This window comes from Plectropomus leopardus, chromosome 5 (assembly GCF_026936395.1).
Source record: "Plectropomus leopardus strain MGB_pleo_1.0 chromosome 5, ASM2693639v1, whole genome shotgun sequence".
Lineage (NCBI taxonomy): Eukaryota > Metazoa > Chordata > Actinopteri > Perciformes > Serranidae > Plectropomus > Plectropomus leopardus.
The window spans coordinates 13239489-13262988 of NC_142180.1; the positions used below are offsets into that span (position 1 = coordinate 13239489).

Here is a 23500-nt window from a genome sequence, read left to right on the forward strand (position 1 = left end):
AGGTGGAAACACCTGGGTTGTGTTTTGCTGTCTTGATAAAGGTTTGCACCCCGAGTGTTCGCTGTAGAAACGCACTGTAATTGATTGAAGTTTCAGGTTGCGTGTTTGACTCCTGATCACAGCCAGTGTAGCAACAACTTCACATCTTTAACTGCATAAATTAAGTCTGATACTGAAACATGAAACTGTAGTTTGCCAGAGAGCCATTTTATCCATCTTGTTTTTGATTTAAGTTTCTAGGAAAAAAAGCTATGCATGAGTTTATGAAAATACTGACTGTGCCTCACCTGAGCCAAAATCAACAGGTGCATATTTCTGATCTCTTCTTTGTTTGCATTTCTTTTTTTCCCCGTTGTCTTTCTTCCTTCCTGTCTTTGATGCCACTAGAGACCCTCAATCCCCCAAACATTAGCCTATCTTTATCTCTCTGTACCTTTCTCAAACACGTCTCCATACAAATCGGTTTGAGACGTCTTTACACAGGTTATTGATTAAAAGGTGCACGAACATCAACATCGTTTGCTTGATAAGTAAATATTTCTGTCTTTGCAGGATCTTTTGTCCATCATTCCTTATACTATTTGCAGCGTTTTCCTCTTTTCCTTGTCCTTTATTTACTTTTCCACTTGTTTGTTCCTTTGCACCTCTTCCTTTCTTTTTCTGCAGGGGTTAAGTAATTAAGTACATTTACACAAGTCCTGTCCTTTTTTGATGCCTATCCCTTTTTATGTTTAATGAAGTAACATCTTGAATGCAGGACTTATACTTGTAACCGTGTATTTCTACAATAGGGCTGCCCTGTGAAAGTGGGAGATCCGAAGCATCAGTCAGAGACCTCTCAGTAGACTGAGAGTGCTTCAAGTCAAGTCATTTTTTTGGGTTCATGTTTTGCTGATCAGTGTGCTGTGCAGTGTGCTTCTGGGGATTTTTAGAACCCTAGATTTTGCTGCAGAGTGAGCGCTCTTGACTGTCCCGTTACTCTTTGGTAGAGGCTGCAGCCGACGCGATGCAGCAGCACAGAGGAGGAGAGACTTTGCACCCTAAGCCTCCGAGAAAACATTATCCTCCCTCTTCTGCTTAGAAGTGGCAAATTAACAGCACAAAGCAACTTGACATGCGACAGTCTCTGGCTTTTAAAAAATATTAAGTGTTGACAAAAAATGCTGTTGCACACCGCTGATCTGTCGTCTGCGCTGTTTGCTTGTTTACTATACTGTATAACATGAATGCCAATGTCACATTGAATGTCCCGCTGAGCCCATTCAAACTTTAAAATTCTATATGAAAAAAATTTTTGTATTTAAGGGCTGAATCTGATTCTACTGAGATAATTCTGAGTCGGTTACAGCCCTACTCTACGCTATGCTATTGCTGCCTCAACTGAAATGAAAGATCAGCTTCTCCTACACCTATTGATTTGTCTCTTTGGCAGTTTTAATGAATCTGATACAAGTTGTGTTTAGGAGTTACTCAACGGTATCTGCATGATAGCACAGAAAAGGCAGATTTGTGTATGCGCTTGTATTTTATGTGTGTACTTTGGCAATGTGGTTTCCTGCCACTAGTGACGGTCACAACTCATAAACTGTCCTCCCTTTAATTCACTTGTGTCTCTGTATGTGTGCAGCTGCAGAGCATCGGCCATGCAGACGTGTTAGATGTGAAAAGGCTCCTCAGTGTCTCTTGTTGTGTAAGCTGCTGTTTGCCAGGAGATGCATGATGTATCTGTGTGAATGTGTCATTTTTATGTGACTCTATATGATGGTGCATAAATGTGCTTGTATATGTATTTCTGTAATTTAGCCAAAGCATGGGCCGATGTTTTCCTTCCTCACCACAGCTCCCAGGTTGCCTCCCTCAGCACGCTGAAGTAGCCAACACAAATCCTGCATTCAGTTAATCATGTCATGTCATAGAAATGACTGCTGTGCTGGAGTGTGCTGTGTTATTGCCGGGGCATGCATCACTCACTTATGATATTTAATACAGCAGGTGTATTTTGAGAATTACATTTGCCACATTGTCATTTATGTGTTTGTGGTACATATTTGTTGCCCTTGTCACATGTCTGGAGATGTGCTTTCCAAGGCCTTAGTGTTAACTGTTTTCTGTGGAAGAATTCATACCAATGAAAACTTGAGATGGTGAAGTCTCAGGTTTAGTCTGATTATCTGGAACATTGTTTCTAGAGAAACTTTGCTGATGATCTTTTTTAAAGACTATGGCTAGATACTACTACCACTAGAAAACAAGTTCTTGTGATGTGGTGAACGGACCAGAACTGACTAAAGGGCCAGACCATACAGGATATACTTTTTTGTCATAGCAACTGCAAAATCAGCATTTTTATCACCAACTTTTAGTCACTTGAAGCATCAATTACTACGCTGTAAGCCAGCTAAACAGACAGTCTGATGCGTCAGATGTGAAACTCATAACCTGATGTTTTTACGCCCATTCTCATGAACATGATATCTCAATAACACCCGAAAGAAACATTTTTCAAATTTGGCAAAAAACGTCCACTGTAAGACAAGCATGAACTGATGTCACTGACCTCATAAAACATGTTTTTGGCCAACGCTCAGCAGTCATACATATTATAACTAAATGTACACAAACATCAAATGATGAAGTTGTGACATTTTATATCTAAAAGGCCAACTTCGTTGTGACATCATAATCTTCTGCAAAAGCCTTTTATCACCATTATTCAGTACCGTAACTCAAGAACAGAACGAGAGACATTTGGTCAAATTTTGACTTGCTGACGCTAATCTTGTGTATCCAGCTTGAAACTGTGGCGATTGTGTAGATCTTCTGTGCTGCCGGGTTGGGGATGTGTGTGAAGCAGCATTTAGAATATCTAAACTTCTTTGTGGCAACATCCGTATTTGAAGCATTGTTAAACTGTTACGTTGTGTGGGTGGACATGGATATAAACTGGAACTGAAACTGGTTAATGGAGGCATACAATCTCAAGGCTGTAATTCTAGTTTATTAATATGGTTTGATGTTAAAACAGGAAGTTGATTAAGATGTACGTACCAAAACTAATGCAGTCTCATACAACAGCACTCCAATAAATCATGAAGGTTATAATGTGGGTGTATTTGTAACTTGTATCACTTTCACACACGAACCATGTTTAACACATGACGATGGACAAATGTCAATCCACATTCGACCTCCATCTTTTAGACTTCTGTTCCTGGTTAATTCCAAGTTGCTGGTGTGAACACCAGGGTCAGCAGGACCAGGCTTGGCTTGGCGAAGGCCAAACCAAGTATGACATGTAGCGTGAGCCTTGCTGCAGAGCGACCCATGCCTCTATTAATCAGTGCGTGTAACTGCCCTAAGAATACATGAAGTAGAACAAAGCACTGTGTCTATAGAGGGACCTTATAACAGTGGCCAGACATGATCTCACATCGTGCTCAGAAACCTGAGAGGGAGACCACCCCAGGAACATTTTTTTCCCTGTCTGTCCTGTGTCCTTTCTCTTCTTTATCTCTTCCCCATCTCTCCAATCTGATCCTCAGCTGGTCTGTTTTTTTTGTATTGATTTATACCGTCTTTTTCTTCTTCTTTCTCTCCGTCCTAAATACCTCTATTATACTTCCTTACTTTCTGAGAGAAAATAGTTTGATTCTTGCAATTTGTAATTAGTAGAAAAATATACCACTTCTTTTTATTACTGTGCTGACAACATTTGTTCTGATTTATCTATGATGTGGCTCTTGTGTACATATATTCTGATGCGTGTAAACTGCGAATAGAAGCCTTACAGATGAGTCCACAGCATAGGAATGTGAAGATAATCCAGGATAGTTTGTGCAGACAGTGCAGGCGCCCCATCTGAACATCCTTTCACTTGGCTGAGAGCGGGGCTCTCTTGGCAGGAAGTGTATATCAAAGTTCTGAATTTATTGGCGCTGGGTGACGAGCCCTTTTGCACTGTGTGTCTTTGTTTCTCTTTCTCTGCCTTTTCTTTGACCCCCGACTTCCACTTTATTAGTCTCAGCTCTTCACACACACTTATTCTGATCCTTTTGACATCTCGAAGGGTCAGTATGAAGTTTTTGGCCTTGGCAGGGCGTACCAAGAGGGTGTGACTGGGACTGGTGGTGCCAGAGGCTGCTGGCAGGCTGGCATCGGGCCCTGAGGTGGCTACAGCCCGGCCCCGACCAGAGGCTCAGTGTTTGTGAGACTCTTGCTCACTTTCCACTTCTCTGCCGCCTGTTGGTCTCAGTCATTTTTCATCTCACTTGAAACGTTGAAAGTGGTATTTTGTGATAAACTCCAGCCGACACAAAAATATAGAGCGGACATGATCACAGCATGTTTTCAAATTGAGCATTTTTTTCCCACTCCAAATCCTGCCAATCTCTGCTTTACTTGAGTAAGAAGCAGCAAATGGGAGGTAAATGGGAAGTATAACATTTTAAAATGTGGCCCAAAATGTGTCAAGAGTCTGTAACCACTGTAAACATGCCTGCAAACCCCTACTGTAGGTCTCAACTGATAATTAAAGGCATGTACAGTACACATTAGCCAACCACGCTTTGCGGCAGAGCATCTTTTTTTAGTTCTTCATTATGAACTCGCTCACCGCGATCCCCATGGTAATTTACTAGCGTTTTTGACATGAAGTTGGTCATAAGAAATGAGCACAGCACCTCAACTAAATTGTCTCAGTCCCTAGTTATTTACAAGGTTTACACATCAGTGATAATTATTGTAGTTCATGGCTGCACAGTGCATGGTGATTTAACTACAATCATCTTTTGGCTTTCAGTCTCAGTCAAGTTGTGAGCACACAAACACCATCATTTATGGAGCTTTTTAAGGAACACTCAAAGCCCCTATAAAAACACAGAGTTTCCTCATTATCTTGCATTCCCGTGTCGAACTGATTTGACCGGCCGTGTGTGAGGTTTTGTTTTTGGTCCTCTTACACTCCCCAGATTTTATCAGCTAAATGGAGGCGCTCAGGTATGCAGCTTTGATCTGTCTTTGGAAACTTTTCACATGGGCTCCACTTTAGCAGCAAGTCGCTATTCCCATAATGCACTGCCGGCCTGGCGCTACTGCCGCGACATACTGTATGTTACCGTAATAGGTATTGTGGTCCCAAAGATCATGAATTTTTCATAGCGCTAAAAAGTTGAGTAGACTTTCATTACAAAATTAGGAATTCAGACATCAAGAATTCAGTGTTTCATTATGTTTTAGTATTTCTAATTAGTCAAGTGTGATTAGAGCAGGAGTACTGTGGCCTGTGGCCTCATTTTAATGACTCAACTGCTTTAACATCAAAGGGCCCTGTGTGGGGAAGAATTTAGGGTAATGACCTGCACCTTATGCCTCTTACCACATGCACACTCTATTATTCTCTTTTAGCAGGGGTGGGGTGTAACTAAGTAGTTTTGATTTTATGCTAAATTATAGGCAAGGCAAGGCATGCAGCTTTATTTGTATAGCACATTTCGTACAACAGGGCAATTAAAAGTGCTGAAGAGAGTAATAAAATATATGAACATAATAAAGGATGCAGATTTACAATAAAAGAGCAAAGAGATAGGATATAAAAGTTACAATGATTTTTAAAAAATTAAGATAAAAATCACCATTAAAATTAGCAAAATTGCAGACAAGGGGTGCAAAGATAAAAAGATTATTTAAAATGATATAAAATCCAGTTTAAAATTAAGTTTGCAGTTGTTTTTTTCTACTCCACTACATATTGGAGGCAAATATTTAGCATTTTACTGCACTACATGTCTTTGAAAGTTATAGTTAATAGTTACTTTGGAGAATTGGGTTAGTAATACAAAATATAAATGAAGTAATTCTGAACTATTATAGCTATTGTAGATATACCAAACAGAATCTGCTCTACCTTTTCCGGCATGTATGTTGTCCAATATGAGAATGTTTTTTTAATGCAAAACATCACGCAGAAAAGATGATTGAATGTAGTTTAATGTTTCAGTGCACTGGTGTCATTTTTGACAGTTAAATGCATTGTTAAATTGTAAAAAATTCTTGCCCCCATTACTCATTTTGCCAGAAGTGTTTGATAACTATACTTGAGGGATAATTGGTGTTTTTATATATCGGCTGATGTATCAATATCAGATTTTTTTACTCCCCAGTATCACTGTCGGCATCTGCCACAAAACTTCAGTACTGGTTGGGCTCTACCAGTATTATAATATGATGATATCTGAAATGGGACATTCTGCACAATGAGTACTTTAAGTTTTGGGACTGTGTGTACATTTTGAAACTACTATTTTTTTTTTACTTTTCTGAAGTAAGATTTTGAATGCAGGATTGCATGATGTATAATGTGTTACTTGTAGTCTGCTATTTGTACTTAAACATAAGACCTGAATTCTTGTCCCTCCAGTGTTTCATGGGTGCACTTCATATTTTGTACAAAGGGAAGAAGCTTGAGCATTGTGTTAATGACACAGAACTGCTCACTATATCTCCTTGTATACCTCTTGTCCTTCGATCTCCTCTCTACACTGAATTTTTCCTGTTTGATGGTGAGTGCCCACAATATCTATTCATTGTTTCTTAACTCCCAAAGAGAGGGGGGGAAACCTCATTCATTCTCACTAAGCTGCTAGCTTATGTCCCTCATTTGAGTCACAATGCCATATTTTGGGACTGCAGCTAAGCCACAATTCAGATGGTTCATTATCATCCTTTGTGATGCAGAAGGGCTAAATGGGGTAACACTAGACATGCTTGAAATGCGTTTGATTTCACAGAAAAAGGAAGGTTAAAATGTCTGCAGCATGGGTCCATCATGTTCACCCTGGATTTGTCTCTGTTGGCTGCACAAAGTTGTTCGGGTGCATCAGCAAAATAAACTAAAATGTCTACGGGATCCATGCCAGTGGTCATAATGTCAGGCATGATTGATCGTTTGTACTTCTTGCCGATTTTATTGGCTCTCTGTTTACTACCAATGCCTGGCTTTGGTTGTCATCGTACCACAGTTGTGCTATCTCTTTCTTCAACTGCTCTTGTCTGGCCCCGCCCCACTTGTCCACAGTCCTCTTCTCTCCTCCGCCCTCCATTCCCTCCCATTTTTCTCTCACATGTGGAAAGCATTATATCCTGTCTGGTGGAGAGGCAGAGCAAACATCCCAGGCCGAGACTGAGAGCCTCTCGGGTAGGTGTGGGGGGCGGTGGGGAGGCTGTTAGGATCTGCGTGGCGGTGACACTCACCCTCTCTTGGCCCCGATGCTGTTTGGACAAAAGGGGGTCTTGTTATTTCAGAACCTCAGCAGCCGATAGGTGACAGGCTTCACCCTCCCACCACATTGGACTGGACCAAACTCTGATTAAATGAGTGAGAGGGAGATTAAAAAAAAGACAGTGCAGTTAGAGGTCTCTGTACTCTGTAGCATGTTTGCCATGAATATCTACAGCATCTGTAGATGTGGCTTTAAAGCACTTGTGTACTGTCGGTTGTCTTCTTTAGGCGCTGACAACAGTTGGTAACATGGCACCGCTGTGACTTGTTTCTCACGGTTTGTGTTGGGTCTACCGGCTTGCTAGGGCTGTAAATTTGGCAATCATCAAAAGTAGTCAATTTTAGCTGTAAAACATGTGGGACCCCCCCCCTCACCCCAAAACCCAAACACAACCCCCCAATAAATTCATCACTTGAGTAATTTCAAAGTAAACATGCCAAACTTTTGACATTTGAACATTTTAGCATTCTCCAATGTGACAGTGCTGCCTTTATTGGTTTTACATTAAAGTCAGGGATGCCCAAATTCATTGGCCGCTCATTGATATTTGCCTTGTTGACTGCCATTAGCCTAATGTAACCTTGTGAAATGTCATTTTTGATGAGAAACTTGCATGGACACAGTTGTCTGATGGAGATTCACAGCATTAGGTTATTTTAAAGGTTGTTTAATAAATGATTTGGTTTGTGCTTATTCACAGGTAGTGTAGTGACAGACTGAATGACTTATAACAAGTCAATTATTTTCTTAAATTAAGATTTGTTTCTGTGGAGCAAAAAGGGGAACAAAATACAACAAAAAAAAAACAAAATAAAAACAACAAAAAATCTTAAATGGGTAAATCATAAATGGTTATTTACCAATTTGTTACTTTATACATCGGTACTGGTATCAGCCCAGAATTTCACAATCTGTGCATCTTTAATTACAATTAAAAAGTAAATGATTGGGTATTGGACTATTGTTCGCACACACACACTTACCACACACATATGTTGTTGACTCTGTGTTATATGATGTTATTGTGGACATTTTTTCACTGTTTGCTTATCTTTTATAGACCAAAGGAAATTTAAGAAAATAATCAATAGTTTCTGCTAAAACGAACAACAGCAAAGAAGAATTTTGTACCACAATCACGTTTCCATTATCCATATATTTCCATGGAACGTATTTGATTTGGTTTACACCATTAAGATATATTTATGAATACAGTTTTTTTCCTTTTCCCTTTTCTGGCAGCTTTATGTGTGTATGTTACTGAAAATACCAATCACTATATTATTGCCCTTAGTTAAGTTTAATAAATACTGTTAAATACACAAGTTACACATTCTTTCTTCAATGGCATTAAGAAGGCGTAATACCTTTCCAGGCGATGATTGAGAAAAAGCATTCGGGATTCTGTCTGAAAAGTTTGAAAACAAGTTTTTTTTTTGCTCCACATTGAAAAGCCATTAAATGTGGTGAGTGTGACACATTTGTCCAAGGTCTTGGACTTCAACGTTGAAAAGGTTCCCAGTTTTCACTTAATGTCCAAAAGCTGAGTCCCGTGACAGCAGGCTGTAACCACCACACCCTTACTGCATGGATCAGAGCCCACTAAAAATTGCAATGTGCTTAGTTATGTATTTGTGATTTGTTCAAGATTTTTTTTAGGAAACTTGCAGAATGGGCATTACTTTCCTCCCGAGTTCCCATTGACCACCATCAGTCTACAACAAACCTCAGTGATCCACATCAGATGATGTGATTAATTACTGAGGGTCCTATCATTTTATGTATGGTAGTAGTACCGCAGTAGTAGTACAGCAGTAGTAGTACAGCAGTAGCAGCGTGTGGGTGCAGTATGACAATGGGGGATTCAGGATGGACTTCAGGTTGGAAAGTGTGATCATTCAGAGTTTCTGTGAAGCAGTGCAGCCTGGGATTTAGACTTTGCCTCTAAAAACAACATTGAACTGTTTTATCCATTACAGCTTTAAGTCATGTTACTATGACAACCAGTTTTTATGAAGATATAAAAGCTAGGAATCATGTCTGCATGTGGCAGTAATCCTCCCTATTTTTCACGTGCACATGAGCATCCACAAATACATGTATAGAGGACTGAAAATGGAGTGCAGTAAATCAGAGCTTACCGTGATGCCCCAAGCCTTCGACCAGCATGCTGCACGCAAACATGCACTCCCTAAACTAGCACAGTGTGTGGGCCGGGGCTTTTAGAGCCGTTGCTTCAGTTTGTCCGTTAGTCAGATTCACGCAAATTAAATTGACCCCCCAGCACCCTAGAAATGCAGCAGCCAGCAGTTGGCAGACACTGAAAGCCCGTCATTTAATTAGCAAACCTGCTACGCTGGGTTGAAATGAAGATGCACTTAATTAGAAAGGGTTTGGTTTCTCTTTAGGCATCATAGTGATATTTGGAGACCCACATTTGACATGTCTCCTCCTGCTTAACCCCTCCTTCCTTCTGTTTTCTTCTTTTTTTATGATGCTTCTTTATGGTGTTGTTTAGATGCACTCTCTAGTCACCAAAGCTTTGGATTTATTGTGCGTTATGAAAGCAATCAAACTTTGGCGAGTTTTTTAAAGAGACACCCTCATATTTTCCTTGAAACCTGTAGTAGCAGATAACATGCCAGTTGCCCTATACTAGCTAACAAGCCTGCTCTATGTCCAATGACATAACTGTACTTTTAAAGTACGTTATGGTGATCTATACACAAGTAGATAGCGAGACACTCACACCTGTGTTCAGCTGACCATTGTGCACAGATTTTGTTACTGCCTATGTCACTTCTATGAGAAGGTCAAAGTGCCCCGTGCACAGTTTTTATGTCAGTTTGCTAGACAGGTGTCAGATTTGTATATGTGGTTGTTTGAAACATATAAAAAAAAAAACATTAAAAGAAGGCGATAGTGTTTTCCAATTGGCAGAAGACCCAGAGCCTTCGTATGGCTCAGGAGACGAGTATGCCTTTTTGTGCTTCTTTTGTTTTTCTTTGATGTTTCACATTCGACATCATGGACAGGCCAGACACCAGAAAACAGGGTTTTTATAATAACAATTAAAATAATAATAGTAATAACTTTACTTATATAGCACCCTTATTTCCAAACCTTTGTTTGCAAAGTGCTTTGACGGACAAAGCAAAGGCAGGCACTCAGGGAATAATAAAAACAGACATCGACAATTTTAAACTGCAGAAAACAACATAGCGGCCAGTGAAATGTTACAGTGGTTACTTCTTCATCATTTCTTTATTTCAGTGTCTCTCTCAGACTGCTTTGTGTTCAGTGGGATAGGAATTTGAGAAAAAGTCATTTAAAACAACCTCCACATCCTGAATTGGAGACAAATTTTTCTTTAATGTCCTTGTTGTGGACACATCAAGACACATTAGTGTGCACAATATGAAAGATCTGTGGTCAAATGTATCCCAAACCACCCCAGCAAGTGGCCCCAAACCTCCCAAACCACCCCAGCAAGTGGCCCCAAACCTCCCAAACCACCTCAGCAAGTGGCCCCAAACCTCCCAAACCACCTCAGCAAGTGGCCCCGAACCTCCCAAACCACCTCAGCAAGTGGCTCCTTCACGTTTGTATTTTGTGCTGTCCATTTGTGATGCATTTTTAGAACCTAAATCAAATTCTTTCTGATCCTTGCTGCTGAAAAGAAGGGCACTGAATTGACTCTTATATTTTTTGGGCCGGATCATGGATGGACTACTGAACTGCCCCAGCACAGGCCCAGGGGCCCAAAGTGTCAGGGGCCTCTATAGCTTTCATCTGTAAAATGTCACTCAAAATACAGACCAGAATGAGAAACAAAATAACACTAAAAACGGACAGAACAGACACAAAAGGACACAAAAATTACCTCGAAGAGACACAAAACCACAAAAATGTGTAATGATTAAAGAAAGATGCAAAACATCAGTGAGGTTATGGGGCTTTCACATATATGAGCGCAGGGGCCCATAGTCTCTTAATCTACCCATGGGCCAGATGATGACACCATGTGTCATTTGGCTGATTAACACTTTAAAGAATGTTTTTCACCACAAATGTTGTTTTCCCATCATTCTTAGACACGTATAAAACAACTTTACCAATAACTTTGTTTTTAAGAAACATAAACCTGCACTAATTTATTTTTTGGCCACATGGTTTTGTTTTGGCCTTAAAAAAAATAACGTCACTCTTTTGCAAAGCCTGTAATCTTACAACATCTGTATGTCACACTAATAAAAAGAAATTACGCACCATGTTTTCATTAACTTAACTTTTTTCTTGCATGACTCTCAGGGAAATTATAGTTAAACTCAGTGGAAATATTCACCAGAACCAGAATGGCATGTTGGTTTCCAGTTGAGCTGAGGTTGTCTTGTGCATAGTTATAATTGATAGGACACACAGTGATTCCTTTTGAAAGCATTCCTGAGTTTGCAAGGTTAGTTCACCAGGTTCGTCCCTGTAGAAAAATGAAGAAATACAAATGTTCTTTTCTTCTGTTGTTCTGCTCTATGTGTTATGGAGCTGTAAACTGCAGCTGCAATTATTTCAGAATTTATTTGTTGTATTGCAAAACTGCTTTCTCTCTCTCTCTCTTATTCTCTCTCTCTGTCTTTCTCTCTCTGTCTTTCTCCACCTCGCATTTCCACTCCCAGGTGCCTCTTTCCTGACTCCGCTTTGTAGTGTTCAGAAAAAAATCGAGATGGGAGGGCAAGGTTGGGGATGGAGACATGGCAAAGGGTCTCGGAATAAAGTATTGAAAAAAAAAACAAAAAAAAACCCACACGCATCAGAGGCGAAGCTCTGATGCCGCATCCCCAGCTCCAGCTCTTTGTAGTGCAATGAGCGGAGAGTTGGCTGGGGGCAGGGAGGGAGGGAAGAAGGGAGAGAGGAAAAGCCAAGGGGGGGGGATAAAGCAGCGAAGGAAGGAGGGAGGCTGAGCTGTATAGCAGCAGCATGGAGGAAGCAGCAGTTACTCTCCCTTGGGCTTTGGGCTTTTATCTGTCGGTTGTATGGAAACCAATCTCTCAGGCTCTACAGCTCCAAAACATCCACACTGCTGCCTAGTGTGTGGATGTGAAATGTGTGTGAGACGTTCACACACATTTCCGACAATGAGAATCCTGTAGTGGCAGATAAGCAGACGGCGAGCTTCATGCACATGCGATATTACGCAATTTGACTTGCTCACACATACACATCTGAGGTGTGCTCCCATTTTGCCCTCCAGTGTGTTCACAGATAAACCTCGGCAACTGATCAACAAGCCCTAAAGACAGGATTAATGGGTATGTGCGCTCGGGTACGTTTTTGTGCGTGCTCTCCAGTCCAGTTCCAAATTAGTGTGGCTCTCAGCTCCACTCTGCCCTTTGAAGATGGGGGAATTGCTAATAGGTGTGTTCCTGATTCAGCTCGGTTGGCCTCCGCTTCCTCTCTTCCTTTTTTCTTTCCTTCCTCGCTGTTTCCTTCGCCTCTCTGCAGTCCACTTCCCCCTTGCTTTCTAGCCTGCATCTCTGCGCCTGTCTCTCTATGTGCTTCCCCTAAAATCGTACAAGTGACTCTCAAAGTCTCTCCGTCTTCGGGTCGGTATTGTCAATCATGCATCTGGATTTTTTTCTCCGCCTCACTGAGAACAGAAGAGTCCCTTTAGAGGAGAAGAGCCTCTTGGGGTAGTTTATAGCATCCCCAAGAGAGCCTGACAGAAGAGCTGAAGAGGCAGGCTCAATTAAAAGGATGCCCTATGCATGGAGGGTTCCCATGGTTTAGCTGCTAGGACAGGGCACAAAGAGGATCGGGGAGCCAAGAAAGAGAAGCAAAATGATAAAGGGAGAAGCAACACATCAACTGTGCAATCTAACAGCATGTACGAAAGCAGGATTGCTTGTTATGTGTTAATCTGCTCAATTTTAATCCTCCTATTTTCCTAATTGAGAGGGGAGTAGGTTAAGTTGTCTGGATAAAGAGTTTAAATCATACTTCAGTTCTTCCAATGCATGCAGCAGAATTCAGAAAACAGTAACTCCCAGTTTGAGCTTCAGTCATTCATGTGAACCACCCGTCTGTGGTCGGGATTAACCTCAAGGTGGATGGATTTAAAAGCTGGCCTAATGAGACAAACCCTGGTGCTCTGTGATCAATGTGCGGGAGTTTGAAAGCATTTCTTGAGAGCTTAGTGTTGAGAAAGCTGCCTGGATTTGGATCCAATTAAATGTTTTATTTTAAAGGGGCCTCATGGAGTTTTCTTGTAAATAAACAAAGTTTTATTTACATTCAGTGTCAGTCGCCAAACTATGTATTGTGTGTATATACTTGACGTCTAACAAACATGCAAGTGCATTTCCGTCATCATGAAACATATGCAGAGCTGGTTATATTTATTTGAAATCCAGTTTTGTTTACATCTACACTTACTAGCCTACAGTCTTCTTCCCTGCCTGTTTTTGGACTCATTGCAGCATATCTTGAAATGTTAGCGCCACCAGTTCATCAGTAGAGCAGTGTTATACTATTGATAAGATGGTGCTCTGGGCATTTATAAAGAGCTATGGGGACTTGTTTTATGTTTTATAACTTTGGTTCATTAGTCATTCAAATGGATTGCTATTATATGTGCATTCAACATAATTATGACTGAAAACATGTTTGTTTCCTGGTGCTCTTGTAATGTAGAATATACAACTGTGATACACTGTAAAATGTAAACTTAAAAAAAAAAGCTAATCCTTTTTGACTTATTTTTAATTTAATACAGTACAAAGACAAGATATTTAATGTTAAAACTGATAAACTTTATTGTTTTTTATTGTAAATACACACTAATTTCTAAGTTAGATGCCTGCAACATGTTTCAAAAAAGTCTGACAGCGACATGTTTACTACTTTGTTACATCACCTTTTCATGACTGTTGAAGTTTTGAAAGTCAAATAATTTAACTTTCTCACTTACGTTTCTCAACAATCTGGTGTCCCTGATGTCGTAGTTTGCACTTCATAATGTGCCACACATTTTGGGAGACAGGCCTGGACTGCAGGCAGGCCAGTCCAGTAGCTGCACTCTTGCTACAAGGCCACACTGTTGTAACGTGTAGAACGAGGTCTGGAATTGTCTTGCTGGACTAAGCAGGGATGTCCTTGAAAAAGACATTGTCTTGATGGCAGCATATGTTGCCCCTAAACCTGTTTGTACTTTTCAGTCTTCACGGTGCCTTCACAGATGTGAAGTTACCCATGATGCCACGGGCACTAACACACCCCCATACCATCACAGATGCTGGCTTTTTATGGTTTGTGATGGTAACAGTTTGGTCCTTTTCCTCTTTAGCCTGAAGGAAACGACATCCAGGATTTCCAAAAAACAATTTAAAATGTGGACTCGTCAGACACAGCACTCTTTTTCCACTTTGTGTCTGTTCAGAATAAGTGTATGTATCATTAGTTTGAACATTAAATATTTTATTCTTTGTACTGTTGAATATAGATCAAAAATAATTAATCATTGTATTCTGTTTTAATTTACTCCAACTTTTTTGGAGTCAGGGTTTCATGAATGCATATATGTAGTGAGTAGTGTCTTGTGTCTGTCAGTATTGTAGGACCTCTTTCATACTTAATATCTTGGGGAAAAGAGACACAAAAAAATTCGACCAGCATACTTCCACAGAATTCCCATTTGACTTTCCATCGTGTTCTGGACATCCACTGGATAATTTAAGTGTTGATTTTCTCATTTTCTGGTGTCCCCCATATGTATTCCCCTACACCATGTAGTTGTCTGTATGTGCCTCTCTACTGGTGTGAATGTGTCTGTGTACATTCAGTGTTTGATTATGGGTCAGGAGAGGCCACAGGCTCACGGTGGCCCAGGCAGCCTCAGGCCTCTCGGGTTTCAGAGCTGAGCATTCCTCCCCGGCTGCTCCATAGCTGTGAAAACCGCAAAGCAGCTCCAACAACAAACACTCGAGGCGCTGGGGGAAAGACAGCTAACCTGTGGCTAATCAACAACAGCAGTTCTCTCTCGACAGGATTTGTTCTCAATTTTTCAGAATTGCTGGCTTAATGGAAACAAAGTGTTTCTCCATTCCAGTGCCTATTTCTTCCCCTCGTCTTTTTCCTTCTCTTTTGTTAGTGGAGTGTTTTGAGAGCACATGACTCCTGCTAAGTAGTGGCAGCTCTGTTTGTGTGTGCTTGTTCGTGTTTATTTGACAGTTCTACATCTTGGACTTTTCTCTTTTTTTCCAGTAGGAAGGGTGTGGAACAGTAGACTGTCTGGGCTTGGTTTTGCACTTTGTAAATAGCTCAGTAGTGAAATATGCAGCTGTGTGTGTGTGTGTGTGTGTGTGTGTGTGTGTGTGTGTGTGTATGTATGAGCTTGTGCTTGCGTTATGATAACATAATGAAAATGTTTGTATGGCACTTCTGTTGGTCTCATACCTCTGTAAAATGAAAGGAAAAGCTCAAAAAACTGTCAGGATGATGACTGCTGACTCAGTTTAGACCATCAGGATTAGAACTGACCATTTTGTTAATGTTATGTTGAAGACAGATTGACAATTACCAGTGCTGGTGTTTATGCCGGCCTGCTTCTATAGGCCATATAAGACATAACTGAATCTTAAGAAATTCCATTCGACACTTAGTCTACAAGACCGCTAAGTGAATAGCCTAATTATTATGGCCCAGAAGACAGAATTATAAGGAGATTTGGCAGTATTGCTGCCTTTGTTTGTTTGCCTCCTCATATCTCTGTTTTTGTTTGTTCGGCAAGTTTTTTCATAATCCATTAATCATTGAAGGCAATATTCGAGCAAAAATAGCTAACTTTTTAAAAAATTTTGGTTTTAAGTTTCATAATATGCTATCTTACATTATAGTATCCTGAATATCTGTGGCTTTGTACTGCTGGTTGGACAAAAGAACTTGAAATTGTGATATTTTCCACTGTTTTCTAATGTTTTATAGACCACTGGATGACTCAAGTAGTGAAAATAATTTATTGTTATGGCCCTATTTTACTTATGGTGCCAACAAGTTACATTTCTTTGCCAGAGTTGGTGGAGAAAAACAATATATTTTTAAGACATCTTGGTATAACTCTGGTCCCTTTGGTGTTTTGGAGGCAACAACATCGATGTATCCTCATACAATTTTTTTGTATGATATCCTATAAATTGGCGCCCCATGAATGATGTAACGCACTTGATGCGGTTCGGTTTAGGAAGGCAGTTTGACTGTGGAATAGGCAAGTAAAGATTCTGTGGTTAGGTTTGGGGAAATAAAAGGGGCCGCTTCTGTTTTTATTTTCATCATCGCATAGGTCATGTGATCTCAGCACTCATAAATACATGAGTTATATGAAAAATATCAGCTCATGATTAGGTGTAATAAATACAAATTTGAGTCATTACTTTTTGTGGGGAAATGTACAAACAGTGCATGAGACCCTCCTGACAATACCTTGAAGAAACTACTCACCTTGCCCTTTAACTGTGCAAATCCAGGGAAACCACTTTGTTTTGTCCTGCTTGGTAGAAATCCGTTGAAAGGTGTAAAGGTGTATCTGTGCCGGCAATAACAGTCTGTAGTAAATCAGCTCCAGGTGAGCTGGCAGTGGTGCATTGTGGATAATCAGCGTCCTCTGGAATGTGTCTTAACAAAAGGTGTGGACAGGCGGCAGGAAATGGTTGCAGTGGGGAACCAGGTAATTTAAGGCTGTGTGTGCAGCGGGGCGGCTTACAGTGACACACCTGCCTACCTGCTGCCTCAACACAAACATTAGTTTTACTCATGCATGATTTTACTCTGTTAGTAGCTGCCACACAGTACCGCTGCCTGTGTTTTGAAAGTGTGTATGCGTTAGGAAGTAAGAAAATGAGAGAAAATGTTTAGCTGATGGCACTCAGGAGACTATCTGAAAAAAAAGCTTTGTGTGTGTGTCCATGTATGCGTGTTAATCAGGCAGCTCTTAAAATGTGTTCTTGGGGCTCTCTCAGCGTGTGTAAAAGGCTGAGGTCACACCAGGACTCATTTTCTCCACGCCTTAATGTAGCGCTCCGCTTCATATTCACTTAACAATGTAAATCAGGGACTATTAAAATGTTTCAGACTGGAAGGTTAACAGGGAAATTTAACATCACCTTGTGTTTCGGGGCTCATGAAAACCTTCATTTTGTGTCATGGCTGACCTCCAGAGTCAGACAGGTGACGCATTTTCCTCCCCGACCCAGAAACTGATGTAAATGGCAGAACATTACTGTCTGGGTCTATGGGCTGGTTGTTTTGGCAGATAACCAGGTTTATCTTTCTCTCTGGAGCAGTAATAAAATGGCTCCAGATGCACCTGTCTGAGCAGAGAAATCCATCAGCACTAATGTCTGCCTCGCTCTGGATCGACAACCAAGACGGGAACTTTTCCATCTGAGTCAGTGCTGTTCATTAATTACCTGGACGCACACAATATTTTGTTTGTCACTATCATAATACAACATGATCCACAACACTGGGGACTTGTAAATAGATTGAGTTTATTTCTTGTGCCATGATGTTGTAAATATTAAATGCTCAATTGCTTAAAAAAAACAGTCTCGCTATGTTTTGACTTGTCATAGCAGGAGAAGTGTAACTAATTTAACATCAACACCAGTGAGCCAAAAAACACACTACCAAGGCACTGAAACACCGGAATGGAATGTATTCATGTTACAATTTACACCTGTGCTAAACAAATCAAAATGTCATTGCCATTAAAAACGTTACCCTTTTTCATAGAAGTGCTGGCCTGGCTTGACTCGGTTTGACTCTGTTTGACTCGGTGCATCACCCCAGTGAGGCAGGGATTTGCGTCTCCATAGAACAGGGGAAAGCGTGTTTTTAACTGATGACATGCTTGTCTTGAGTCGCGGATGTTGAATGCAGCGCCCTCTTCAGCAGTGTTTACTATCGCACTGTACAGTGGTAGCCAGCCACTTCTCATTGTGGATTTTCAGGTTGTTAAGGTTTTGCTTAGCATCTACAGTTTTTTGCTTAAAAATTGGATGAGGTGGATCACTAGACCATCACTAAGTGTCTTTGCTTAGTCATCCAAAAATGATAATAAAGCTCGTCTGATGTCAGTGCAACCAGCTTGGATGCAGTCGCTTAGGCTGCAAAGTTTTCAAAAATAATACTGGAAATTGCATTATGGCCAAGTGCAATATACAAATTGCAAGAGCTGCAATTTTTTAATGACGGTAAAATGCGTCACAACATACTATTATAAATAAAGCATTGTGGTGCTACAGAGATGCCCTGGCTTATAAATCATATTATAGAGTAAATGTTTCTTTTTGTTGAAATGAAATGCAAAAATTACCATTTCTACTAAAATTGCAATGCATAAGGCAATGGCAGTATCTTTTAAAATCATGGCAATCTGTATTTTTTTTTTTTAGCACATCGGGCACCCCCAGTGGTCAGGTGTGTTATCACATGACTCCAGGCATGGCTCATCTCCAATGCGACTCCGTAAAACTCAGCATGTTTAAACTGGTAATGGAAACATAAACCAGTGTGGAATGGTTTGATTTGTGCTCAAAGGTGCCAGTGGAAAAATCCAATTAGGTTTTTGTGATTTTAGTTAAACTAAGCCCAGAATAATAGTGCTAGTTTGGTCAAACCAACTGCATTTTCTGAAAAATAAAGTTGTTTTTTTCTTCCCCACGCACTAAAAACGTCAGTTCAGTAGCACTTCTGCTGTGACCTGAATGACTGAAACTAAATCAAACGGTCTCTGCTAAAATTGAGGGCATTTGCTTTTTGAGCAGCTGTTTGTGCTGAATATAGACTGCCTGGTATGACTCTACTTTAGCCTGTTAGTGCTTAAAGGAGTTCTTTGCAGGCTAACAAAATTCACTGACAAAACAACACCAGCAATGTGTGATTTTCTCCGCTGAATTTCTCTTCATTACCAAAGGAGATCATATCTGTCTCAATTTTAGGTTTTAAAAGCTGTTTACTTGCACGTTTAACTAGATTGTGATAAACTTTTTCAGCGTCAGGATTGTACATGTAACTCTGAAACCACTGGCTAACAAGGCAACACTCAAATGCAGATGTGAAAGCCAGAGTGAAATCACAACTTCAATCCATCAAAACAGCCTGTGTCTATAATAAAATCATATTACTCTGGCAGAAATAGATTGTGTGTTTGGCAAATGTTTTATATTATGTTTATAACATAAAATGTATAGCTTGGCTTAACAGTTAAGACAGGAAAGGGAATCATTCACAATTTATCAAAATTTAGGTGAAATTTGCATTGGCAGCCCCGAAACCCCCCCAAAAACAAACAAAACAAAAAACAGAATTCTTCGATGCTCAGTTTTCAGCAAAGATTTTTTTAAGCCAAAAAAAAATGATTCAACAAAACTGAGAATCTGACATATTCATTTCCAACTTTTTGCTACTTTGTTATACACATTTCTCTGCGCTCAAAGTTCAATGCAGAGCTCCGGTGGCAGCTTCATTATAGCTGGTATGCTTAATTAGCAGGAATGGCAGGTAGCCACAAAAATGTCTGGATTCTTTATAAATGTGAGGAAGTGTAGTCATGGCATCAGACATAAAGAGATGTGAATGTCTGAACTCCGGCAACCTTGTGATAATAATATTGCAATGGTTTGTACATCCCCGCCGGGAAAGTACTTTTGCATTCAGCTTCTTTTCACGGATCCACAATTTTGACAGTTTTTGTCAATGTAATCCCACAGCGCTGATAACAAAAGGCCTCTCCTCAGCAACATCTGCAACAAAAATCTATCTGTATAAAGCAACTCTGCCAATACTCTTCCTCAGGAGATATTTTTCAGTTATTGGATCCGAATCTTGTGCATCTCCTGATCTAACCTCACTGTCTCTGCTTCTCTCTCTCTCTGTCTGTCTGTCCCTACAGAGGATTTTCAGCTCGTTTGTGTACACTGAGAAGACATCAAACGGAGAGACAGAAGTGCAGCAGGTGAGTAACAAAGGCTTCTCCTTTCCTATGTGTGTGTGTGTGTGTGTGTTTGTGTGTGTTTGTGTGTACCTGCCTGTTTGTGCATGCATGTACCATGAATGGTGTCTGTTTGTGGTCTTGTGTAGTGTTCAATTCAGCAGCAATAAACAGACACACTCACACTCAGCATCAGAGGAAAAAGGGGGTTTATTAAAATTCTGCTGCTGCTTTCTCATTGGCTTTGAAGTTCTCTGTCTGTTTTTCCACTTGTCTCTGAGCTGCCCCCCCCCCTCCGCTCACAATGTGAGTGCAGAGCTGCAGTCACACAGACTAAAAAGCCTTCAAGTCAAGAACTCCATCTTTTTTGATGACCTTAAATCCTCAAGTCAAAATATATGTGCAATTTTGCTACTAAAGTGGAAAAACTCCAAATTTTCCAGCGTCCAGCGTGAAGTCAAACATGATTGTGTGCAGGTGCTGCATATGAGTGTGTGTGTGTCTACTTCTGCATCAGGGATCTTGGAAGAGTGACGGTAAACACCAGACTGGTAAACAGCCACCAGCAAGAACAGACAGGTGGATGTTTGTTTGCATTCCTCCTGTGACCGTGCTTCTGTGTGTTTATCAGCATATCCATCTGTGTCACTGCATGTGTGTGAAATATATATTAAATGTCACCTTGCAGCTATTTATTATTCCAGAGGCGGCTTCGAATTGGCCTTGAAGCGCTGCTGTTTCTTTCTCTTCAATAGAGATGTAGCCTTTTCTTTGCTAAATTGCACAAAAAGTCATATTTATACAACCCCAAATGTTTCGAGGCTATAGAGAGTTCATTATGATGATCATAACCTGTAGTGCAAGTCTCACTTTGTGTGCAGAGTAGGTCTCACAGTACCCTCAGCTGCAGTACAGAGTCTCAGGCTTTGAATTCACATGGATTCAGTGTTAATAAGCAGCAGTCCCAAAGCAGCACTGACTTCACCTCCTCATTGGAATAGTTTAACAGCTCATAGAGTGTCCATACATCCCAGCTGCAGCCCTTCTGAGGCGGACGCCAACTAATTCAGATGACAGCTCTGACATAGTTGGCTTGCGTGTTTTCTCTGGGCAGAGGGGCTGTGTCCACGAGCCAAAGTGAGGCTCAATTAGGACGAGGGGGTCTGCAGCGAGTGAGAGAGGGCGAGGAGCTCCCAGAGAGGAGCCACTGGCCCCTAGGATGAGTTTCTCCTCAGGAAATTTATTATTCAGAGAGACTCACAGACATCTGTCCCCCTCTAATGACAAGAGCGCTCCCTCTCTCTGTCTCTGTCGTTGAGTCTGATCCAGTCTGTTCTATTGTTTCACTCAGTGGATATGCTGAATTGGAACTGTTGGCTGCATATGTTTTCATGCTGGTTCCCCATTCACATGCATGCAAGGCTGTGTCTTAGCAATGGGTCGTTTTAACAAAGTAATATCCAAGAGTTCTATGAGAAAGAGTTGAGTATAGATCAGTATCCTACAGTTAAAGGCAAATTCAGTTTAATACTTTTAAAGACTTTAATTTAAGAGCTTTTAATGCCACTTGGGATGAAATTTAAGACCAATTTTATTAGAACCAAAACTGAAGATAACAACAACAAAAAAGAAAAACAAGTGCCAGATACCCCAAAGTAAAATGGCATGTCATAAATTTACAACGTGCCTGGCAAGTCACCTGAAAACTCTTAATAACAGCTGAGACATCTTGCAAAGTTTTCTTTTTTTCCCAACTGTCATAGCCAATGTAACTGCAACCTGCAAGCAGACAAAGTGACTAATAGTCACATTATTTTACGTGCATCGTCTGAAAACTGATGTGTCAAAAAATGTTGACTTACGTCCTCGTGTCTCACCCTACCCCCTCGAAGCTTCAGTTGATCACAATTATTTCTCACTCAAGCTTCAATCTTCAAAAGCTGATGCTCGGAACAGTCCTAAGTAATTCCAATGTTAAATCAAGCTGCTATCCTGTCCAGGTCAATCCTGTGAAAGATAAATTTGGTCTCAGTGAGGGATTTTACCTGTTAAATAATAAAGAACAAAAATCACCTTTTCACACACGTCTTAAATTTTAGTAGTTGATATAAAATTCTCAAACTAAGTATTGCAGGCCAGTAGCTCTGAAAAGTGGACACTTTGCAAATGTTAAATGAAGTGAAGTAAATAAATTCATCAATATTTACATTCTTAAAGGAGTCGAACCTGGTGCTTTAGTTCCTCAAACCGCAGAATAAGAAATCTGAAGACCATAGAAATAGTTGAGCGTTCTTCGTGAGTGAGGGAGTGTTGTGGCTGTCACTCACAGTCCAGATAGCTCAAGTCTTCACAAGGTGACATTTACGGAGTGGAAGGAAAAGGACAACCAGATATGGTTCCATTCAAGTGAGAAATTGAATTTTCTATTATTTCACCTTTGTTTCAGGTCTTCGCTGCTGACATGTTGTGTTCTCAGTTTAATCTGTTTTACTGCATTTACTCCTGCATTGACAGTATCAGTTATAGACATAGGAGCAGTAATTCTCACAAGTTTGGTCAGTCTGTAACATTTTTGATTTTGCCATATAAATCTAAATATGTCACTTTTTCTTAACGTATAACAATACATTTTACAAACAATCTGCAGCATCAGCCTGATATCAAATGTTTTTTGAATGTAGGTGTAATAATTAATATTATTGTAATGCACGTTTTTTTGTTCATTCCACAAAATAGCAGTAATACACAAATGTTTTGGAATTTTGATAGATTCCTCTCATCATATTTTTTTGATCATGCTTTTACTGTGTCATTATTTTTTTTTCATTTTAGTATTACATTACAGGACATTTCCTTGTGTCAAATCATGCTGAACGCTTGCTGAAAGTCAGCAGTGTGGATGTTCAACAAACCTTTCTGACGCTCATTTGAATCAGCAAGCCCACCGCTCTCAAGATGAAATGCACTAATTCAGAAACAAAATCAGTTCATCTAAGGAGAAGCAACCTGTGCAGTCAAGTTTCTACTGTGCAGATTCTTAGTTAGCGAATGTCCTTCTTGTACTCATCTCTATAATAAACTCATCCCGGAGTAAGACCTGGTCTCGCCATAAACACTACAGCCAGTGACTGTGGTCAAAGGCCGGCTGGCAAACCTCAAAACTCCAGCCTGAGATGTCAGTGTGCACCCGTTCCACTCACTCCGGGTCTGCGGCCGAACCAGCCCCACTGGGTGCTGTAAA

General features: G+C 40.4%; 1 protein-coding gene across 1 annotated transcript in view; it reads left to right on the forward strand.

Moving 5' to 3' along the window:
- cachd1 (cache domain containing 1) overlaps nt 1–23500 on the forward strand; it is a 104508-nt gene that overhangs the window by 22055 nt on the left and 58953 nt on the right. The window contains exon 2 of the mRNA XM_042483872.2: nt 20221–20283. Within this exon, the coding sequence (XP_042339806.2) occupies nt 20221–20283 (63 nt within the window). The remainder of the gene's footprint in view (nt 1–20220; nt 20284–23500) is intronic.